Here is an 18129-nt window from a genome sequence, read left to right as displayed (position 1 = left end):
GAAAAGGATAAGACACAAATAGATAGAATAAACCTTGACTTCACTTAACTATCATCTGGATTAACCTGTATTATTTTGATTTAACCTGATAAGCTGGTTTTTCTGTGCACTTACGTCTGGAAATTCCAACATGCAGTTCGCTATGACGTAGGGAAATTTTATAAAGTTCGGAAACCAGAAGGAAACGGCTTCTGATATGTGATGTACGTAGCTATGGCAACGGTCTTCAGCTGTAAACAACAAAGTAATCTGTACTTTTAGCGTGCCTACGACATTTTTCCACCCTTGAAATTTGATTCATTAAAATTGTGTAATATATCAACGCAGTAAATATATAACGCGAAAATTTTATAGCTATGTTGTCGTGACAGCTGAAGAGTGTTTTAAAGCATGTTTAAAAACATCAACTTTGCGCCAAAAACTGAATTGAAAGTTGGCTGGTGGGTAAATCTAAAATGGTGTAAAAATGACTCGCTGTAGTAACCTAGTAATTAAAAATACACTTACAGAAATGATCTGAGGGCCGGGTGTAACCTCGTACTTAGGGAATGTAGCGAATGAGGAAAACGATACGAGAGATTTAAGTAAATAAACCAAAGGAAAGCATTAATAACGTACCCTTCAGATCCGGAAATTTTGGCGTTTAATGTTTCAATTCATTCACGCAATATTCCGTCATCAGGGCGTAGACAGCGGCCAATTCAAAACTAAGAGGTCAGAAACCAAGGGGTCACATTTCGCCTCAAATACATTCCTGTACTACATAAGCCTTAGCTGAAGAATTCAGGCTTATTTTATTTCGCGTTCAACCTTAAAACACAAGGAAATTCTACAGCATGCAGGCGTTCAACAGTTCAACGACGCTTACTGTTAGCGAGGGATACGATTTAACGAACCAACAACATTATTCAAAGAAAAGATGTCGTTGTTCGTGCGATTTTATGAACAAGAAATGCACTTTACGTGTATGGCAAATTTTGTTGTTTCTGTTCATAATACCGGTTATTATAGCACTGATGGGACTTTTAATCGCCGCGTACGGACCTGGGAACACAGACTTGAAATACTCGGCAAGATCTGCAACAGATTCGCCAGGAGTTAAAGGTAAACAAATTTCACTTGTTTATCGGTATTTTAGGGTCCTGAATGAGTTTAATGATAGCTGCCGGAGAATTGGTCAGAATTTAATTTGCAGCTAAGAAATGAAAAATTTTTTAACTGAAAGCATGAGATCTGCAGTCTAAACAATTTGCTGAGCGGCTGACAAATGGGCTGAAATTTTCACTGAGAGTCAAAAAAATCGCCGAAAGTTTAACGGATAACTTAAATTCCAGCACCCCATCTAGAACCTCATATTTGCTTTTAAGTAACAAATGCCGCTATATAAACGTTGAAATATTGTCCTAGTCGCTTCTAATCCGGGTATAAACCACAAAAAAATTCATTACAACAAGTTAAGTTTATGGTATAGTGTAACTAATAGAATAAAAGGTCAAGTCCTTTTGATGATTTTGTTAGTTTATGAGTCTGCACGTTTTGTATCAATCGATGTATCAATGTTGTTATCTCGACACAGTTTGTTTTAAAAATTTCCTTCCCAACAAATCAATTTACACACATCCTTTCATTTAGAAATGAAACATGTCTCTAAGTGATAATATGTGGTTCTATGGTGTTAAGAGTCAAAACAGGAGACATTTAATTAAATGTTTTCCTTCTTAAAGAAATTTACACAACATTGAGTGAAGTGATAGGTTTTTTGAGTATGAAGTAAACTACTTGTGACTTCAACAAACAAACTAAATAATTTGTTTCTTAAGTTCAAGTGATTTTTATAGCTGTTTATTGATGAAACTAAATAGCATACAGCTCATTAATGTATCAACAATATCATGCCTTAATTAATTATCCATTACAACGTTTAGTAGAATGCGAGATTTTGTCATGAACATTGTGTAGATCCGTAAGATAAAATTGCCTTTTGGAGAGGGCAATTTTTTGTCTCAAGTATGGAGTCCCTTCTTTGGAGGGTGTTTGCTGTTAGAATTTTTTCACTTTTTTAAACCGAGACAACAAGTTGTAAAATGCATTTAACAAAAACAGTGTTGTTTTTATTTGAGTAGAAATTTGTAACTAGAATACGCCTGCTCTATATAAATCATTTTCTCTTAGATAAAGTTTTTAGATGACAGATTTCAAAAAACTACAAACCACTCGCAATTGATAAATAAAAATATGTGATTCCTGGCATTTTTTCGCGCTGACTGCATGATGATGCTTAAGCACTGAGGACAGACATTGTGGAATGTCTTAGACATTTCGCTGAAAGGAAGCCATTGAAGTAGACCTCCTAGACATAACCCTTTTTTGTCAGTTAAAAAACTGCTTTCGATTTGACGGCATTTCTGTCTCTTTTTACTCTAAAATAAATTGACTTTCACGAACTGAAAACAAATTAATTCGTAAACCAGTTTATTTATGGCGCATTTAGACGGGTTGAAAGCTGCCAAGAATGTTTCCAGTGGAAAGCTGTTTGTTTTTTTAAAAAAAGGTCAAAAATGTGACCTGTCTCAATACGAACGAAATGGAGAGGAAATAATTAGTATAATTCCCTCTACGACGGTCACGTTTCGAGATATGATATCAGTTTCTTCACTACAAAACGTTTTAGCGACAATAACCGTTAACTTCATTTAAACATCGAAATTATTGAATCCAATAATATAATTATGCCTTTAATCTAGCGCAGGCGAGCTTATCGATAAACGGCCGCTTTACATCAGATTTAACAAGATTAGACTTCTTAATTACATGGGATAAAAGGAAGACTGACCTAAAACACCATGCGGTCACGTAACAGGCATTTCTGCGGAAACCTTTCATTTGTTTCATTTGTAAAAAATTGTACACACACAAAAATATGATAAAAGTAACATTAGAATGTCCCATCTTTCAGAATTCGATGACGTCATCGTAGAAATGAGAGAATTCCTTCGTTTAAGATGCAGTAATATGTTCATGCAAATTTGCGTGACAAAAATGCATCATCGTGTCTTATAATGACCGTCTATACTCGTCTATCGCACAGCAGGTATTAAATCGTTGACAGCCAAATGTTTATGACAATCTCCAGTTTATTGCATAAACTCTTACTTTTGTCATTGGGCTTTTTAAATTCAGTACGAGTCCCTCTAAAACATGGAGTAGACCTGGAGTGTCTAAGTTATAGAGGTGCCCTTACAGCGATAGAGTTAATATGAATTCTGGTATCTCCGCGCTACAGGTCAAGTGAACTAAGTAAATAAGCTGTCGGTATTATGGAAATATTTTTAAGAAGAGGTTCGACTCTAACTGTGATGTCTTGTGACAGTTTAAAGCCAGATACTTTTTATTTGAAAGCAAAAAGACATAAGAAACAAACAGATCTTTACTTCAGCTCTTTTGTAGATATCATCTTCCTGTGCTGTATGAATGACGCACTTCCTTTGTTTGATCAATGCTGCCGTGACAGTTTTAGCTTGAGACGGTATCCCGGGGTTAGGTCATGCAAAGTTTTTTTAGTCCAGTTTTAATCGAAAGTTGCAGTAGTATATAGCTATAAAATAGTCTCACAGTAGAGAAAAAGAAGCATTTAGGTAAAAATATTAAGTTAATATTGCTAAAGTGACGCGAGATTTTAAACTTTTTTCGATGTCATTTTGTGTTCCTCTCGGCTCACGCAATGTTTGTTAGGGCGTGGCTTAGGCGGTCAATTTAAATCTAAGAGGTTATCTTGAAGGATCAGATTTCGGGATTTCGTCTATTTTATGAGCTTTGCTCGAGACCTTGACTACTCTTCGCGCTAAGCTACAAGGAAAATGTCTAATCTACGGACTTTCGACAGCGCTACGACTCTAACAGTCACCGAAGGCTACGATGTGACGAAACAAGAGCATTATTTTAAGAAGAGGTGCTCCTGTTCTTGTTGCGATTGGTGCCATAAAAGATGCACTTTCCGTGTATGGCAAGTTTTGCTGTTTCTGTTTATAGTAGCGGTCATAATAGCAGCACTGGGGCTTTTACTCGCGATGTTTGGACCGGGAAATACAGACTTTAAATACTCGGCTAGATCTGCAACAGATGCGCCTGGAGTTGTAGGTATACAAATTTATGAAATTTCACTTGTTTATCAATATTTGACGGTCCTAGATAGGGCTTAAATGATGTTGCTAGCGATGTTTGGGTGAGGGAAACACAGTTAAAATACTCGGCTATGAAAGGAACAGATTCGCCTGGTAACATAGGTAAACAGATTGCACTTGTTTGGAGACCAGTGTTTGTCGAGTTCCCCTTTGTCACGAAACAGTGCAAGTGTTGAAATCATGATATCATTTATTCAGTAGCAATAATTATGATGTTGAAACATGAACAATTTCGAATACAGTTAAGTTAATAGAGTGCAGCTAAAAGGTCAAGCATTTGCGTAGATGAATAATTTTCTTGGCTTGGTCAGGACTCTTTGAAGAGTGTCAATGTTTTTATCTCAAGACAATTTGGTATTCGTTGGAGTCTGCAAATGAAACATCACCTGCATCCTTTGTTCTACAAATTAGGAAACAATCGCTTCCAAAGCCGACAAAGTTTGCTCTATTAGGGTGTTAAGTGGCAAAACATGGTCGCTAAGAGAGTAAAATGTTTCTCCTCTTGAAGCAATTTACCGCAGAACATAAAATCAGTTGACAGGTTTTTGAGTATGAAGTAAATATCATTTCAGTTTTGACAAACACACTGCAGTAACTCTTCAACTGAAGTGATTTATTGATCAAAGAAATATATCTAGCCTGCGTAGCGGCGTCTGTGTGTTTTCGCGCGTTTGGTGCGCGATCGCGAGGGTCGCGCCTTTCGCGTCTCCCCCGCCTACCTCTCCCCCGCGGCAAATATATCAAGAAAGGTTTGTTTTTATGTGGTGTTTAACGCATACTTCACTTATAACAGTTTATTAGCGGTCTTTATCTTGTATTTCCATGTATTTCCTGTAACGAATTTACGAAGGCAGGAAATGTTTTTGCTTGAACACAGCCGCATAGTTTACACAAGGAAAGTAGTAGAATTCTTTTAATGTCAGGAAATGCAAAATTCAATTCGTGATGTATATTTTTTTGTTTAAAACTTGAACTGGTTTGTAAACTATAAAGTACCTGGGTAAGTAAGTTTGTCTTACAAGTTTTCAATTAATGGATATTTAATACCTTGAGAACGTAAATGTTGTAAAAATTGCCTGAAATCGTCATCATTTCTTATCAGTTTTCGCATACCGTACTACGGCGACACCAAGGAATGTCTAGGATCAAAAATGCTGTTGAAAGGAAGCGAAAATAAAAGCATTCATCCACAATCTACTTAGCGACTTTTTTGTCTTTTTTTTTGTTCAGTAAAAAGAAACATTGAGTTCTTTACCAGTCTTGACTTTCGTCTTTTTCACTTCGAAGAAAGAAATTCTATAAACGATGTTAAGTAACAATAAACCTGGTTGATTTATCGCACAAAGGCTGTAAAAGCTACCGAGATTTCAATGACAGACAGCATTTGTTTACAAAGTCAAGAATGTGACCTGTCTTCTACTTTGGAACGAACTAACAATAGCGATCATTACGACAGGAAATGTACTCTTAGTTCACGGTCACGTTTTGCGCGTCGTGTATTTCGTAATTCGAAAACGTTCAACGCCGACACTAACAACTCTTATCTGAGCTAGGAAAGCTTTTTTATTTATTTTTCTATTTACATGAGCTTACCGAGATTACATGGCCTTAAAGGGACTATGTCACGGATTTTAACTGATTTTCGAACCTCCAATGTTTCGCAGGAACTAAAAAGAAAAGTCCAATTTTAATAAAAAATTGCTATATTAGAGCACTGAAACTGTTACCGAGATCTTTTGCAGCGGATGGAAACGGATTGCGATTTGAAAAAGTTAGGCAAACGTTTTCAAGTTGTTTCCGCGCTTCTCGAAATATCGATATTTATAGCCATAGCTTGGTTTCTTTCCGCAAATTAAGGTTATATGTTCCTTTAGATGTTCAAAGATAATGTTTTTTAGGGTTAAGATGCCTACCACTAATTTTAGAACAGTTTAGACCAAAAATCTGCGAAATCCCCGTGAGATAGTCCCTTTCTATTTAAAGAATGGGTTGCGAACTTCAATCGCAACGTATATTCCACAGATATTGTCCTCACAAACATTCACGTAAAAAATGGTAAAAAATCTAACAAGAACAGAGCTCCGAGACAATATGGTCGTCCTGTGACATCATCAATTAATCTTTCGGAACTTTGACTCGCTTGTCGAATAAACACAATCGGAAAATGGCAAAGATAATGAAAAATATCTTTGAAGTTCCGGTTAGGAAACTGGATGTGCTTTCCGAATACTTATGGCGATGACTGCAATAATATCTGATGTAAATAATCGAAATACCCTGGTTTTGTTCATGCAGAAAAAAATCTTTTCGTTCAGTCTTCCGTTTTCCTGTTCCGAAATAACATGGGGTTAATCGTGCATTAAAGTGTAGCAAACCACAATTAATTTATTCCTGACATGATTCACAACTGAATTGCGTCAGTTTTCGAAAGCTTCGGCAGTTTTCGTTAAAAACGTTCAGCATTATCTTATAACGTATCTATTCAGTTTAAGAGGCATTTAAAAATGCGAAAGTGAAATAGAATTTGTGAGATGCAAAACTCAACAAGAAGCTTTTTAACAGCTTGATAAATGAAGGGTTTTATATATAGAGTTTTCAAAAGTACATTTTCAGACAGATCTCAGTTGCCTTACAAAGGTTATCCAGTATTCTGTTTGTTGTCTTAATGAGACCATCACACGATGGACTTTCACCCCTTTTAGTTCACGATTGGAATAGGAATTCTCCTAAGTGATTACCAAACATTTCTTTAAATGATAGTTCTAAGAATTTGGTATTACATCAAGACACTTACAAACAGAAACAAGAAAACAAACAAATCAACCCAAAAGTAAAACAAAACGCACAGAGTATTCCAATGTTTTTTTATCGCGTTCTTATCAGTAGCTCGGACGTTTCAGTGGAAACTCCAACTCTTAGTGGAAATTATATCACATTTTATTAGAAATTATTTATTTCCAGAACAGAGTTTTGATTGGCTTACCGGCCATTGGATACCAGCCGAAATACCATGCCCGACAAAATTGTCAAACTTGGTCGACAAAAACCGTCACAGTCAAGTCAAGTCAACTTTATTTAAGCAGGCCCGCAGGGTGGCCCAATCAGCACTCGGCTGGCATCAAAAGGGGCCCTTTTAAACAAAAATAAATTACCAGGATTTACCGACCATTTATAGAACGTTGATTTTTAGATCATAGAATTCGATTAAAATGGCGCTATGACGTGTCTAAAACTTTGCAATTAAACACTCGCCATGGTACGAGAAGTTGGCTTTGTCTCACTTTTGATTCGAGTCAAAAGTGTGACATCTAAAAGTTGTCTATGACCCATACCTTTCACTTGGGGTAAAGGTCGTCTTTGCCAAATCTTTGAGATACCTCTGATTGCGACAAAGGCTGTCTTTGATTTTGATCAAAGGTAATACGCTTTTGACGTTTTACAAAGGTGTGACAAAAATACAGTGAAATGTGACTTTGTCTCGTGTCAATGGGATTCTTAAATCGGTCAAATCTTTACTAACGTCGGGAAAAGTATTTTGACTACAGCGTAGTATTTACTTGTTTTGGTCATTCATACATCTAGCATCTACGCTGCGCAGGGTTTTTATTTTTTATCACAAATCTTTACTTACTTTGACGCGCGTCAAATCGATGTCAAAAGTGATATCAAACGTACTAGCTTGCTAACCTTTGGCGCTTGTGTCAAAGGTAGTCGTCCACCTTAGACATAGACATAGACAAAACTTTATCTAAACACGGTTAAAACATCAGTAAATCAAAGGCTCTATGAGCAAAGTCGTGAATGTGGTATATTATAAACTGATAGCCCAGAATTAGCCAAAATAAATTTTAAATGTCTGCTGACAAACAACATTTTTTGTAATTGTCTATGAAATCTGTTAACATATGTCACAGTTGAGTCATGTTTAAAATTCTAGCTGGTAAGTGATAAATAACCCCATATTCTAACTGAAAACTAACCATCCAGTAGTCCATCGAGGCCTTCTAGCTAAGCAGCTAAGAAGTGAAGATTATTTCAGAGCTGAAAATAATTAATGCTGAGAGAGACACGTATAGTGGTAACAAGATATGAGGTACCTTAAGATGCTGCGAAGCTGGTAATGGAAAGAAGCTAGGGATTTTTTTCCACCAAACTGTTTCACATTTGCTAAAGGGTTCTTTAATTAATAACCAGGTAGCTCAGCCATTTTATACAGGACAGTGGTATTATTCGACATACATTTTTCTCTGTTAAAGAATGGCAGACACTGTGACAGAAGGCAAATAATTAAAAGAAACTAACAGATGCCTCATACATGTGACTTCTAAGAATTGAAATTGGCAGGAAACAGTAAAGCCAACATAATTTATTATCAATTTAGAGGCGTGATACATGTAACAAATGAAAACTGCTGCTTATTTCCTTTTCTGGTATCTTTACTTGCAACCAAAAAGTTTACTTTACCCCTTTACATGCCACGAAAATCATCAATGCATTTTAATCAGCCTTATTAATTCATTTTTAAATAATCTCTATACATTGCCAGCCATCCTGCAAAGATCTGGTGGCCATGTTGGATTAAAGGATCTGAACCTTAAAGCTTGTTTATCTTTTACTCTTTGTTTTCAGCAGTCAATAACAATAACTCCAAATATTTTATTTTTCAAGCTGTACAGTCTGCTAAAAGTCAATTTATAGAGAGCAGTATTCACTGTTTGTGAAAAATATATGAGAGTAAATTTGAAATAAAATTCTTTTTCTGATCATGTGTTTCATACAACGTTACGGCAGGAGGATGTTCATTCCAGCCCACACCTCTTGACAGCCTAGCCCCATGCAGAGTTCAGTGATGTGTTGTATTGCAGGATATTGTTTTGGCAAATCTATAAATTAATTCAAAATTCTACGTGCCTTGTTAAAATAAATCTGTAGGACAACACGTACAACAAACCATCTAAGTGTAAGCAATTTGTTATTTATCAGCATGGCATGCAACCAGGTTCCTTTTTGGCTGAGATAAGGGGGGGGGGGGGGGAGGCATAGGACATGTACAGAAATCGACCTTAAGGTTACTATTGTTATATTAGTGGCTATTACATTTTAGCGCTTTTAGTGAGTTGGGCGAAAATCGCTTAATTTAGTACTTGCTAAAATTTGTCTTGGTCAAATTTCAAGTACCCCGGTACCTCCCCGGTACCCCCTTCCCACCCTAATGGAACACAAAAATGGATACTGGTAACTTTGTTCTTTTAGGCAATGCAATTTATATTCATTCAATGTCAAGATATGGTAGTCTTTTTCTTTTACTGAACATTTATTTTCTTCTTAGCCATATATTAATCACCAGCCAGTAAAAGCTGGTTTACACGATATATTTACTATTTTTTGAAGTTTTTGGAAAATCCCTATATAGTCGCTAAATCTTGCTCAGAAAAAATCGTTAAAATTAATAGCTGCTAACAATAGTACTCTCTCAGTATTTCTTTGAATGTCTACCCCATAGCACTCAGTGGATGTTGACAAAGCAAAAAATTACCTGAGTGCAATGATACACCCCTGGAGAACTACAATTACCACAGTTGAACTAATATGTCCCTTTTTTGACAGACCATGTGTATGAAGAAAAAATAATTGTAAGGGTTTGATGCATAATACTGTGTTTACAAATGTAGTTTTGCCTTCAAAAGCAGAGCAAATTTATCATTCACATAACATGATAAGGCTTGCTACCTAATGAGCTACGAATGCCAGAGGAAATTTTGATTTAACTTTAAGTCATGAGATAGATGTACTTGGAAACTTCGTTAACGAGAGTGTGACAACGAATATAAAATATTACGAGATACAAAAACTTGACGAACGTGCAAATGAATGATCGACCGAAAGACAAAGCAAGCCAACTATAGATATCTCTAATTGTTTCCAAATGCATCAGTTTAATCTTGCTGAGTGAGACTAATTTGTAGCGGAAAATACTGCCTTATTTAGGGTGATTTATTACTTACCCACTATTTGATTGCATTTCAATGGAAGATAATTTCATATCCGCGGACTTTCAAAATAAGCTATTGTTCGGCGTGCAAGTTTCTTGCTTCCTTGCATTGGCCATCCTTTCCATTGCATTGTGTGTAAATGTGGATTCGAGCACTGGCCTCACTAGAAAAATTCCTTCCAGAAAGGAAAAAATATTCGTATTCTCCTGATGTACATCCATAAGTTTGCATTACAACTCGGGAAGCCAGCCCTTCACGTTCATCCGCCATTTTGAACTTAATTTAAACTTAATATAAAATTGCCAGGTTACCAAGGGAGTTTACACAAATTTAATTGAAGCAGTCCGCTATAAGTCGTTCTTTGCATTCACGACTTAAAAATGATAAAATATCTATACACTCTTTTTTTTTTATAAGAATACAGTTTTTCCGAACCAGGCTGAATATTCTTATTTTTCTGCCGATTTTAGTCTGAAAATATTCTTATGAACATTCTTAGAAAATACCATTTGACATTTTCCGTTTTAGCAAGTATTGTGGAATCAGTTACAAGTGTTTGGTGTCCAGATCTGTATCTGTTACATTGTGCACATGTACCATTGCTTTTCGTTGCAGCCTGGCCGTTTTGGCTTTAAACAAAGCATTCCTCACAGAGATAAAGTGACGGATATGAAAATACCTGGTTTTGTTTTAACTAAAACTATATTCTTTGCAAAATCTCAGCCTCGGGTTTATTTCTAAAATATTCTTAAAAATTCGCAAATTTCAGCCTCGATATTCTTATAAACTAGATTCTTATAAAATAAAAAGAGTGTAATACTATTTTACATGCTTGCCGTGTGGGTGCCCGTAAAAGTCATCGATTCCCTTTCTTTGTTTTACCTTTGATGCGCATCAAAAGTGAGCAAAGCCAACTTCTCGTGATTAATTGTTAATATATTAAGGATTATTTCTGGTTACTTCACTAGTACCAACTGAGGCTACAGCATCAACCAAAGAAGGCCCCACTGCTCCAGTTAAAGAAACAACGCCAGTCAAAACAGCTAAAACACAATCTAGTGCTTCACCCACCCCTCCCCCCACTGCATCACAAACACCTGCAAAACAGACAAGTGCAGCTACCACTCCACCACAGACAACTAATCAAACCACAGCAGGTCCTACACCACCACCAACCACTGAAGCACCAACGACTGCTGCACCAATCACTGAAGCACCAACGACTGCTGCACCACAGACCACACAGCCGCCTCCGACCACCTCTCCTAGTGACAAAAATGTCTTAGAGTGCAGTGTGGCTATAGTTGGAGGAGGTAAGAAATGTTATACAAGGTGGTTCTAACTAATATGTCAGTGGACGAAACCCTAATGTGTGACCATTCAAATGAAAGCTATTGAGCAGTACTTTCATGTAATGTTGTTTATTATGCTGTACAAGGTGGTTCTAACTTTTAAGTCTGTGGGTGAAAGCCTGTATTGTGCGCGATCCTTCCTTCCTCGAGTAACTATTTCTATTCGGGGTTGCGATTAGTTTGAAAATAAAGATTGTTGTCGTCGTCGTTGTTGTTTTACTTAATTTCTGTTAATTTTTAGGAACTGGCGGTCTGCTTACGGCGTATGCACTTCTTCATTCGAAAAAGGAAACAAACGAAACAGGCGTGTGCTTGTTTGAGAGAGAAGATCATCTTGGAGGAAAAATCTTTGATTACAATTTTACTCATGCACCAGACGTTGTAGTGGGTAAGTTCAAACAACTACTATATTACCGTGTATTTGCGAAATCATTTTTTTTTTTGTCATTTTGGGGTGGTTAATGTTATCTCGTATAAAAACGTATTCCAGTAAATGGTTTGAACCCATGAGTATCAGTAGTTCGTATAGTGTGATCGTCCGGGTGAGAGTAGTTCTGAGAAGAACTGTTGTTGGTGACTGACGTTTCGACAACCTGAGCGGAAGTCATCTTCAGAGTCAAGTGAAAAGTTGTTGTCAGTCGATGATGTTATAAGTCTGGTCCGTTGAAGTTGATTGGTCAGTTTAGCCGTGATGCTATTGGCTGTAAGACTCGTGTAAAGTTTGTCAACAGTAATTGGTCAGTTTCGATCCGTCTATTGTCAGTCAAATTTTATAAGTTGTTCTGTTCCGTCTATTGTTAATCAAATTAAGTAGTTCTGTCGGCGTTTCGTTTGTCGGTCTTGTTTACGTTGTGAATAAGTCGTTTGTAAGGTGCCGGTAGTTGTTGACATCTGTTAATAGCCGTCCAGAGTCAGTCGTTGAAAATAGTTGGTACTGTAGGTTAGGCATTCAGCAGAGTCCCAGTCGATTTTGTGGTTAGTAAGTCGATGGTGTTCAGTATTTATTAGCTCGTTCTGCTGTTAGCTATCTTTTATGAGCAAGGTACATCCCGGTTTACTCTCTTTTTTCTGACCTGCATGCGCGCACAATCTGTAGCGCGTTATTCAAATTCCCTATTTTACTCGAATAAGCACCGCCCCCGAATAAGCGCCGCCCTCAAATAAGCGCCGCATTTGGAACAAAAAGGTTAACAAGCGCCGCCCCCTAATAAGCACCGCAGTCCCGATGCGGCGCTTATTCAAGGAGTTCCGTTTAACTAAAAACAGCACTCCAAAGTAACTATAAAACATTCTTGGACATTTCTTTTCATCAAAAGCGAAGTTTTGCAGTTCAAAGTGATTAGTTTTACCGCTCGCCCATTAGTTTTTCCATCCAACATTCTTACAATACGCAGTTCTGTAAATGTTGTGAAAGCCGCGAACTTTGCCAGGACAGCTAGCGCCACTTACCTCTTCAGCAAGAGACAAATACTGACAATCAAAAGACGCTTTTTTCAAATTCTGTTAAATATTAAATTCTTTATGGCGCGAAAAATTTAATAAGCCCCGGGCGCTTATTCGAATAAATACGGTAGTTCGTCACTAACAGTATTGAAAAAGATGATATTTTCGTTTATGTACACCTTTGCGTTAACATAATTTTATGTATATATGATAGATGCAAATGCGGCCTACACTACTGAAACCTGAAAAAAATTTTCAGGCTCAGGCCGCATTTGCATCTATCATATATATATTTCATTGCTACTGCTGGACACACATTCACTTATAATCTTATGTCATCAACACTTACCTTCTCAAACGTTCAAGAGATAAAACTTCTCAAGAAAACTTTTTACGCATTTGTTTCAGGACTTGGGGTGTGGAACATTCACGCCGACAACTATAATGAAGGGTAAGTTAGTTGACAAAAAGAAAATTGATAAGTGTTAACTGAATTGAGTTAATTGTAACTCGTAAAACTTCATGTTTTCCTTTTCTGTTTTTAGTGACATCCAAAGACATTTCAACATCCTGACAGATGATGACTGGGCCCCAAAAACTCATCGTGTTGAAGCTCGTGGTGTGTATGCTGACAGTTTTGATTCCCTTAAGCCAAAGGCCTTTCCAACTTTGATGGATCGTGCTCCCATGAACAATAAAACACTTGAGAAAACCGCTGAGTTTATCTATGATGATGCTAGAAATTACACTCAGTTCTCCACGGCCGAAACGTTCCTGTCCTATGAGCTGTCACCAGAGGGAACCAAACTGATGGAAGACACTTACGGGTTTTTAGGTGACTACATGCAAGCCATAAACCCACTCAGTTATAGAGAATATCTTAAGAAAAAAATTCATGTCATAGGTGAAAGGGAAGATGACTTAAGGCCTTTGAAAGGTATGTCCGAGTTTATTACACATCTTGCACAACAAGTACGAAGTCGAGGTGGAAAAATCTACCTCAAAGAGACAGTAACCTCTATTGAAAAAAGAGGGGATAAGTTTGTTCTTCAAACCACCAACTTCACTGTCAAAGCCAACAAAGCTGTGATTACAGCTGGACCGACAGCCGTCAAGAAGATAAAAGGTGACGTCATTCAAGGCATCACAGATCATGAGATCTTCAAGTCTATTGTAAGCGTCCCAGCATTCAGTGGAGCAGCGGTGTATGAAAAAGCATGGTGGAATGATTCAACCGCTGTCCAGAAGAAAAATAATTTGACAGCTTTGAGCAAGTTCGTATCATGTAGCAACTGCCTGGGGATTACCATGCCTTATAAGTAAGTGTTCGTGCAACGATAACTTCTAGTAGTAAATATACTCGTGGAATGAAATAGTTTTAGTATGTTATATGCTGAGGTCACCTGTTCAAATGAGTCTATGAGTCAACTGAAGGTGATTTTTACACAAAGTAGGTTATTATCTATTGAAATACGGTTTTCGTTTATACAAGTAAGCTATAGAAGCACTTTACTTTGCTTACGGAATAGTTCTGGTTTGCTTGCGATTAGATGCACTCCAGTTTGCTTAGGTTTAATTCCACTCTGATTTGCATGAGGTTAGCTTTTATCCGTTTGTAAGGGCAGCACTATTTTCAAATTAAAAACTTTAATTTAAGATTTGCCTAATTGACATCACAAGCTAATCGCACCTGCGACTTTCCGCACACCGGCTAGCCTGCGTGGCAGGCGTCGTTAGTTTCTATTTTACGCGCGCTAAAAACTACACAGACGCCTGCTACGCAGGCTACACACCGGCCGGGCACTCCACCACTAACCAAGAACAGTCCAAGAAGAGACTATATGAAGTTTGATTATAAAACTAGGTTGTATGACCTAGTTACATTACGAAGATCTCACTAGTCTCCGGCCTCTAACTTAGTGGTAGCGTGTCCGACCAGTGTGAGGAAAGTCATAGGTTCGACTGTTGTTGGACAACAGGCAACATTGCTACGAGTTTTTTTTGTCACCAACTAATTACGTTTGTACAAGAGAGGTAAATAAACTGAATCTTTCAATGCAATAAACTGCTTCAGATACGCAACCGGCCGGTCTGGAAAATACCATATTTCGGTCTGTTAAAAAAGTCAGGCTGTGCAGAATCGGGCGGTACAAGGAATGAGTTTTCATCCCCCCCCCCCCAAAAAAAAAACCCACGGGAAACAGATTTCGTATCGTTTGTTCCTAACTATTATAAGCTATTTTTTGTTATCGCTGTAGGGGCCGTGGACCTAACGGAGAAGCCGTGCTGCATACAATAGCTAATAACGGAGGATGCAGTGACAAGTGGGGGGAGATCCTACAGATATCAGCCAAAGAAGTTGACAAAGAACTGAAACGAGCTCTGAAGTACAAATTTCAAAGAGACGACGTGCCAGATCCGTTAGAGACTAAGTACAAGTATTGGGAGGAAGGATTCTGGTAAGTGTTACCTAAAAACTAATATATATAAAAATCTGACTGTCTTCTGAAGACGAGCAGAGGGGTGGAAACTATAGTGCGTCTCGACGACTGGGAAGCAAAGCTGTAATTCTTATAAACTTTTAAAAAAATATTAATTTAAAGGCGTCACGTGTCGTGTAATCGTGTTTGCTAACGCTCTGTTTACTTCATAAAACGAATAAATTCATCAACTGCTTTTGTGTCCATGCATTGTTGCTAACGGAGTTGTGAGATATTAATGTATAGGGGTCATATCAACTAACAAATGAAACAGAAAAGCTTTATTTTTTTCGCAACGCGAATAATTGTATGGCAAGAATTCTCACGAGTTCATTGGTCGAGAGCTATGGACGATGAATGTATAGACCATGTTAATGAGGTTATTATAACTTGAAAGGCAACGTAGGGCAACTTACGAAAAACGTGAAAAACTGCGGTGAATTTTCCCTTTTTGCTTGGTTTACACTCTTACATATCATACAAATGACAACATGAAATGTCCAAAACTCAAATCAGTTGGCTAAAACAAGACGGTCCCATTTACGTTTTGAACACTTAATGACGGCACCTTTTGTAAGATGTAGCAGGTCGATTAATCAACAGTTTCGATAAAATACACTCCTCTGGCTCATATATTAAACGAGTGTAACAATATTATTTAATTATTTAGGTTTCTGCAGAAGCCTGGAGCCAAATTTTCCTTGTCTGCCATTCAGCAATGGGCCAAGCGACCGCTGACCGGACAAGACGTGTTCTTGGTGGACAGAGCATATTATAGTTTTGGTGGATGGCTGGATGATACTATTCAATCATCACTGGATGCTTTAAAAGAGGGCTGGAATTTAGATTTTGTACTTTAGTAATAACTGGACTAAAATTGTCATCGATAAGTAGGCTCATGTTCAGGGGAAGAATTGTTTAACATGATGAGAGTAAAATGACAATTTAACAGTTGTAACATAGATGGATGGTTTGTCTAAATGTTTTCTTCCCAAAATTAAGAAAAATCTAGTGCAATTTTAGAGAAAACTTCAAGAGTCTTTCAAGTAGAGGATATTATATTGTTGTACCACTATATTCTCTTAAGTAACTTTGAAAAAAATGTATGGAAGCCAGTAAGGAGAATTAAGATTTTAAGCTTAAGGCTGAAAGGTTCAATGGAGAGCAAGAAAATAATTAAGACAAGGTACTTCCTATCAGGATGCACTTTGTGTCAGCGGGTTGTAGCAAACAAACTGAAGCAAAACTACTACTCTTCTGTGCAAACGCAAACTATTTTAGAACAAAGAAATTTTTTGTAGCTTATGGATAAAAAGTAGCGATTCTTTGCTTGTTATACATGTATAAAAATAGCTTTCCATTAGCAAACTCTTTCTAATTATCAAAACTCTAAAAATACAGTTTTTAATAATTGTTAATTATCTCTTTAAGTGGATTTTATGTACAGTAAATGCAGGAGTTTCCTTTGATTATTTTGGAAAAAGGAAGAGTTAACACTTACTGTTTTACTTTTTATATTGAAAAGCTTGTATCGTTTTCCAAAATTAGTTTGTCTTATTGTATGCAGTAATGAACATGTTAGTATAAGTGTGATGTTTTGTAAAAATTAAGTCGATGTTATTAAAGAACAAGCTAAGAACATAAACAACATTAAATATTGTAAATGCACCTCACAGTTGAGTCATGGATGCGGACTGTGGTTAAAGAATCGATGAGAAAATTATACAGACGCATTGCTTAAACATGTTTGAAGATCTTTATTCAAAGGAATGTTAGACACCCATTCAAAGGCTTGTTTCTGAGATTACTCCCTTGTTTTCATTTGTTTTATGTAAGGTGACAAATTGATCAGGGCATTATATAGGTTTACACGGTGAAAAAAAGCAATTTGAAAACAAAAGCAAACCGGCTGAGACATGCTTAGAACAAAGTCCTGGCTTTAGTTGTTTAAGAACGCAAGGGAGACGTAACTTACATACAACTAAACTGATAAAAGACAAAAAAAAATGATACATGCTGCCATAAAAAGCATTATTTTACGTGGTAATTATCACTTTTGTGAAAACAAGTGTTGTCGTCGATTTGCGATTGCTTCAGTTTCTGGAGTTTCATTGTCTGCAGAAAGTTAAAGACGCGGTGGCCTAATGGTTAGTGCACTGGACTCCGGATCGAGCGATTCCGAGTTCGTGCTCTGGCCGGGGCCATTATAAGAGAGGGAGAGGGAGAAGGTATAAAATCCCGTATCCCAGCATACTGATTCCCGATTTCCACATCCCAGTCCCTGTTCAGTTGTTTGTTATTCCAAGTCCCAGTTACCCGGCCAAATCCCATTTTCCCAGTGAAAAATTTGCCCGAATCTCAGTTCCCATTTTACCTCTTTACGCCGCTCTTCTTGGACACAGTGCGTGCCTTTCTTCATACGGGAATGTAAATGGTGAACCGGCGATCTGTTAAGGAAACCTTACATAACACTAGATGAGTATAACCTGCGAAAGACTCGCATCCCATCCAAGGGGAAGTACGCACTGCTTGTTTAATAAAATCTATCTGTTAAATACGGCATCGGCTCAACGCAGTTTGGACAAAATGTTGACGGTTCTCGTGTCTTTATCGAGTCCTTAAGTATTTAGCTTTCACATTTGGCCACCGACTAAAAACACCAGTCCTGTTTACAACGAGG

General features: G+C 37.3%; 1 protein-coding gene across 2 annotated transcripts; it reads left to right on the top strand.

The window, feature by feature from the left end:
• The first annotated feature begins 751 nt into the window (after window positions 1-751).
• On the top strand, window positions 752-17152 carry LOC144638738 (L-amino-acid oxidase-like). Of its 2 annotated transcripts, none has more exons than XM_078497986.1 (7): window positions 752-1104; window positions 11143-11487; window positions 11768-11914; window positions 13378-13420; window positions 13515-14288; window positions 15228-15428; window positions 16120-17147. In XM_078497986.1, exons 1-7 carry the CDS (start codon window positions 837-839, stop codon window positions 16307-16309), a joined length of 1968 nt encoding a protein of 655 aa, XP_078354112.1. In that variant the 5' UTR covers window positions 752-836; the 3' UTR covers window positions 16310-17147. The 2 variants fall into 2 exon arrangements, with proteins under 2 accessions (XP_078354112.1, XP_078354111.1); XM_078497985.1 differs by lacking the exon at window positions 752-1104 and adding an exon at window positions 3674-4137 and having other exon boundaries at window positions 16120-17152.
• Window positions 17153-18129: the final 977 nt, after the last annotated feature.

This window comes from Oculina patagonica, chromosome 14, assembly GCF_052425735.1.
Source record: "Oculina patagonica isolate OP01 chromosome 14, crgOcupat, whole genome shotgun sequence".
NCBI classification, from domain to species: Eukaryota; Metazoa; Cnidaria; class Anthozoa; order Scleractinia; family Oculinidae; genus Oculina; species Oculina patagonica.
This window is presented reverse-complemented; position numbering and strand designations above follow the sequence as displayed.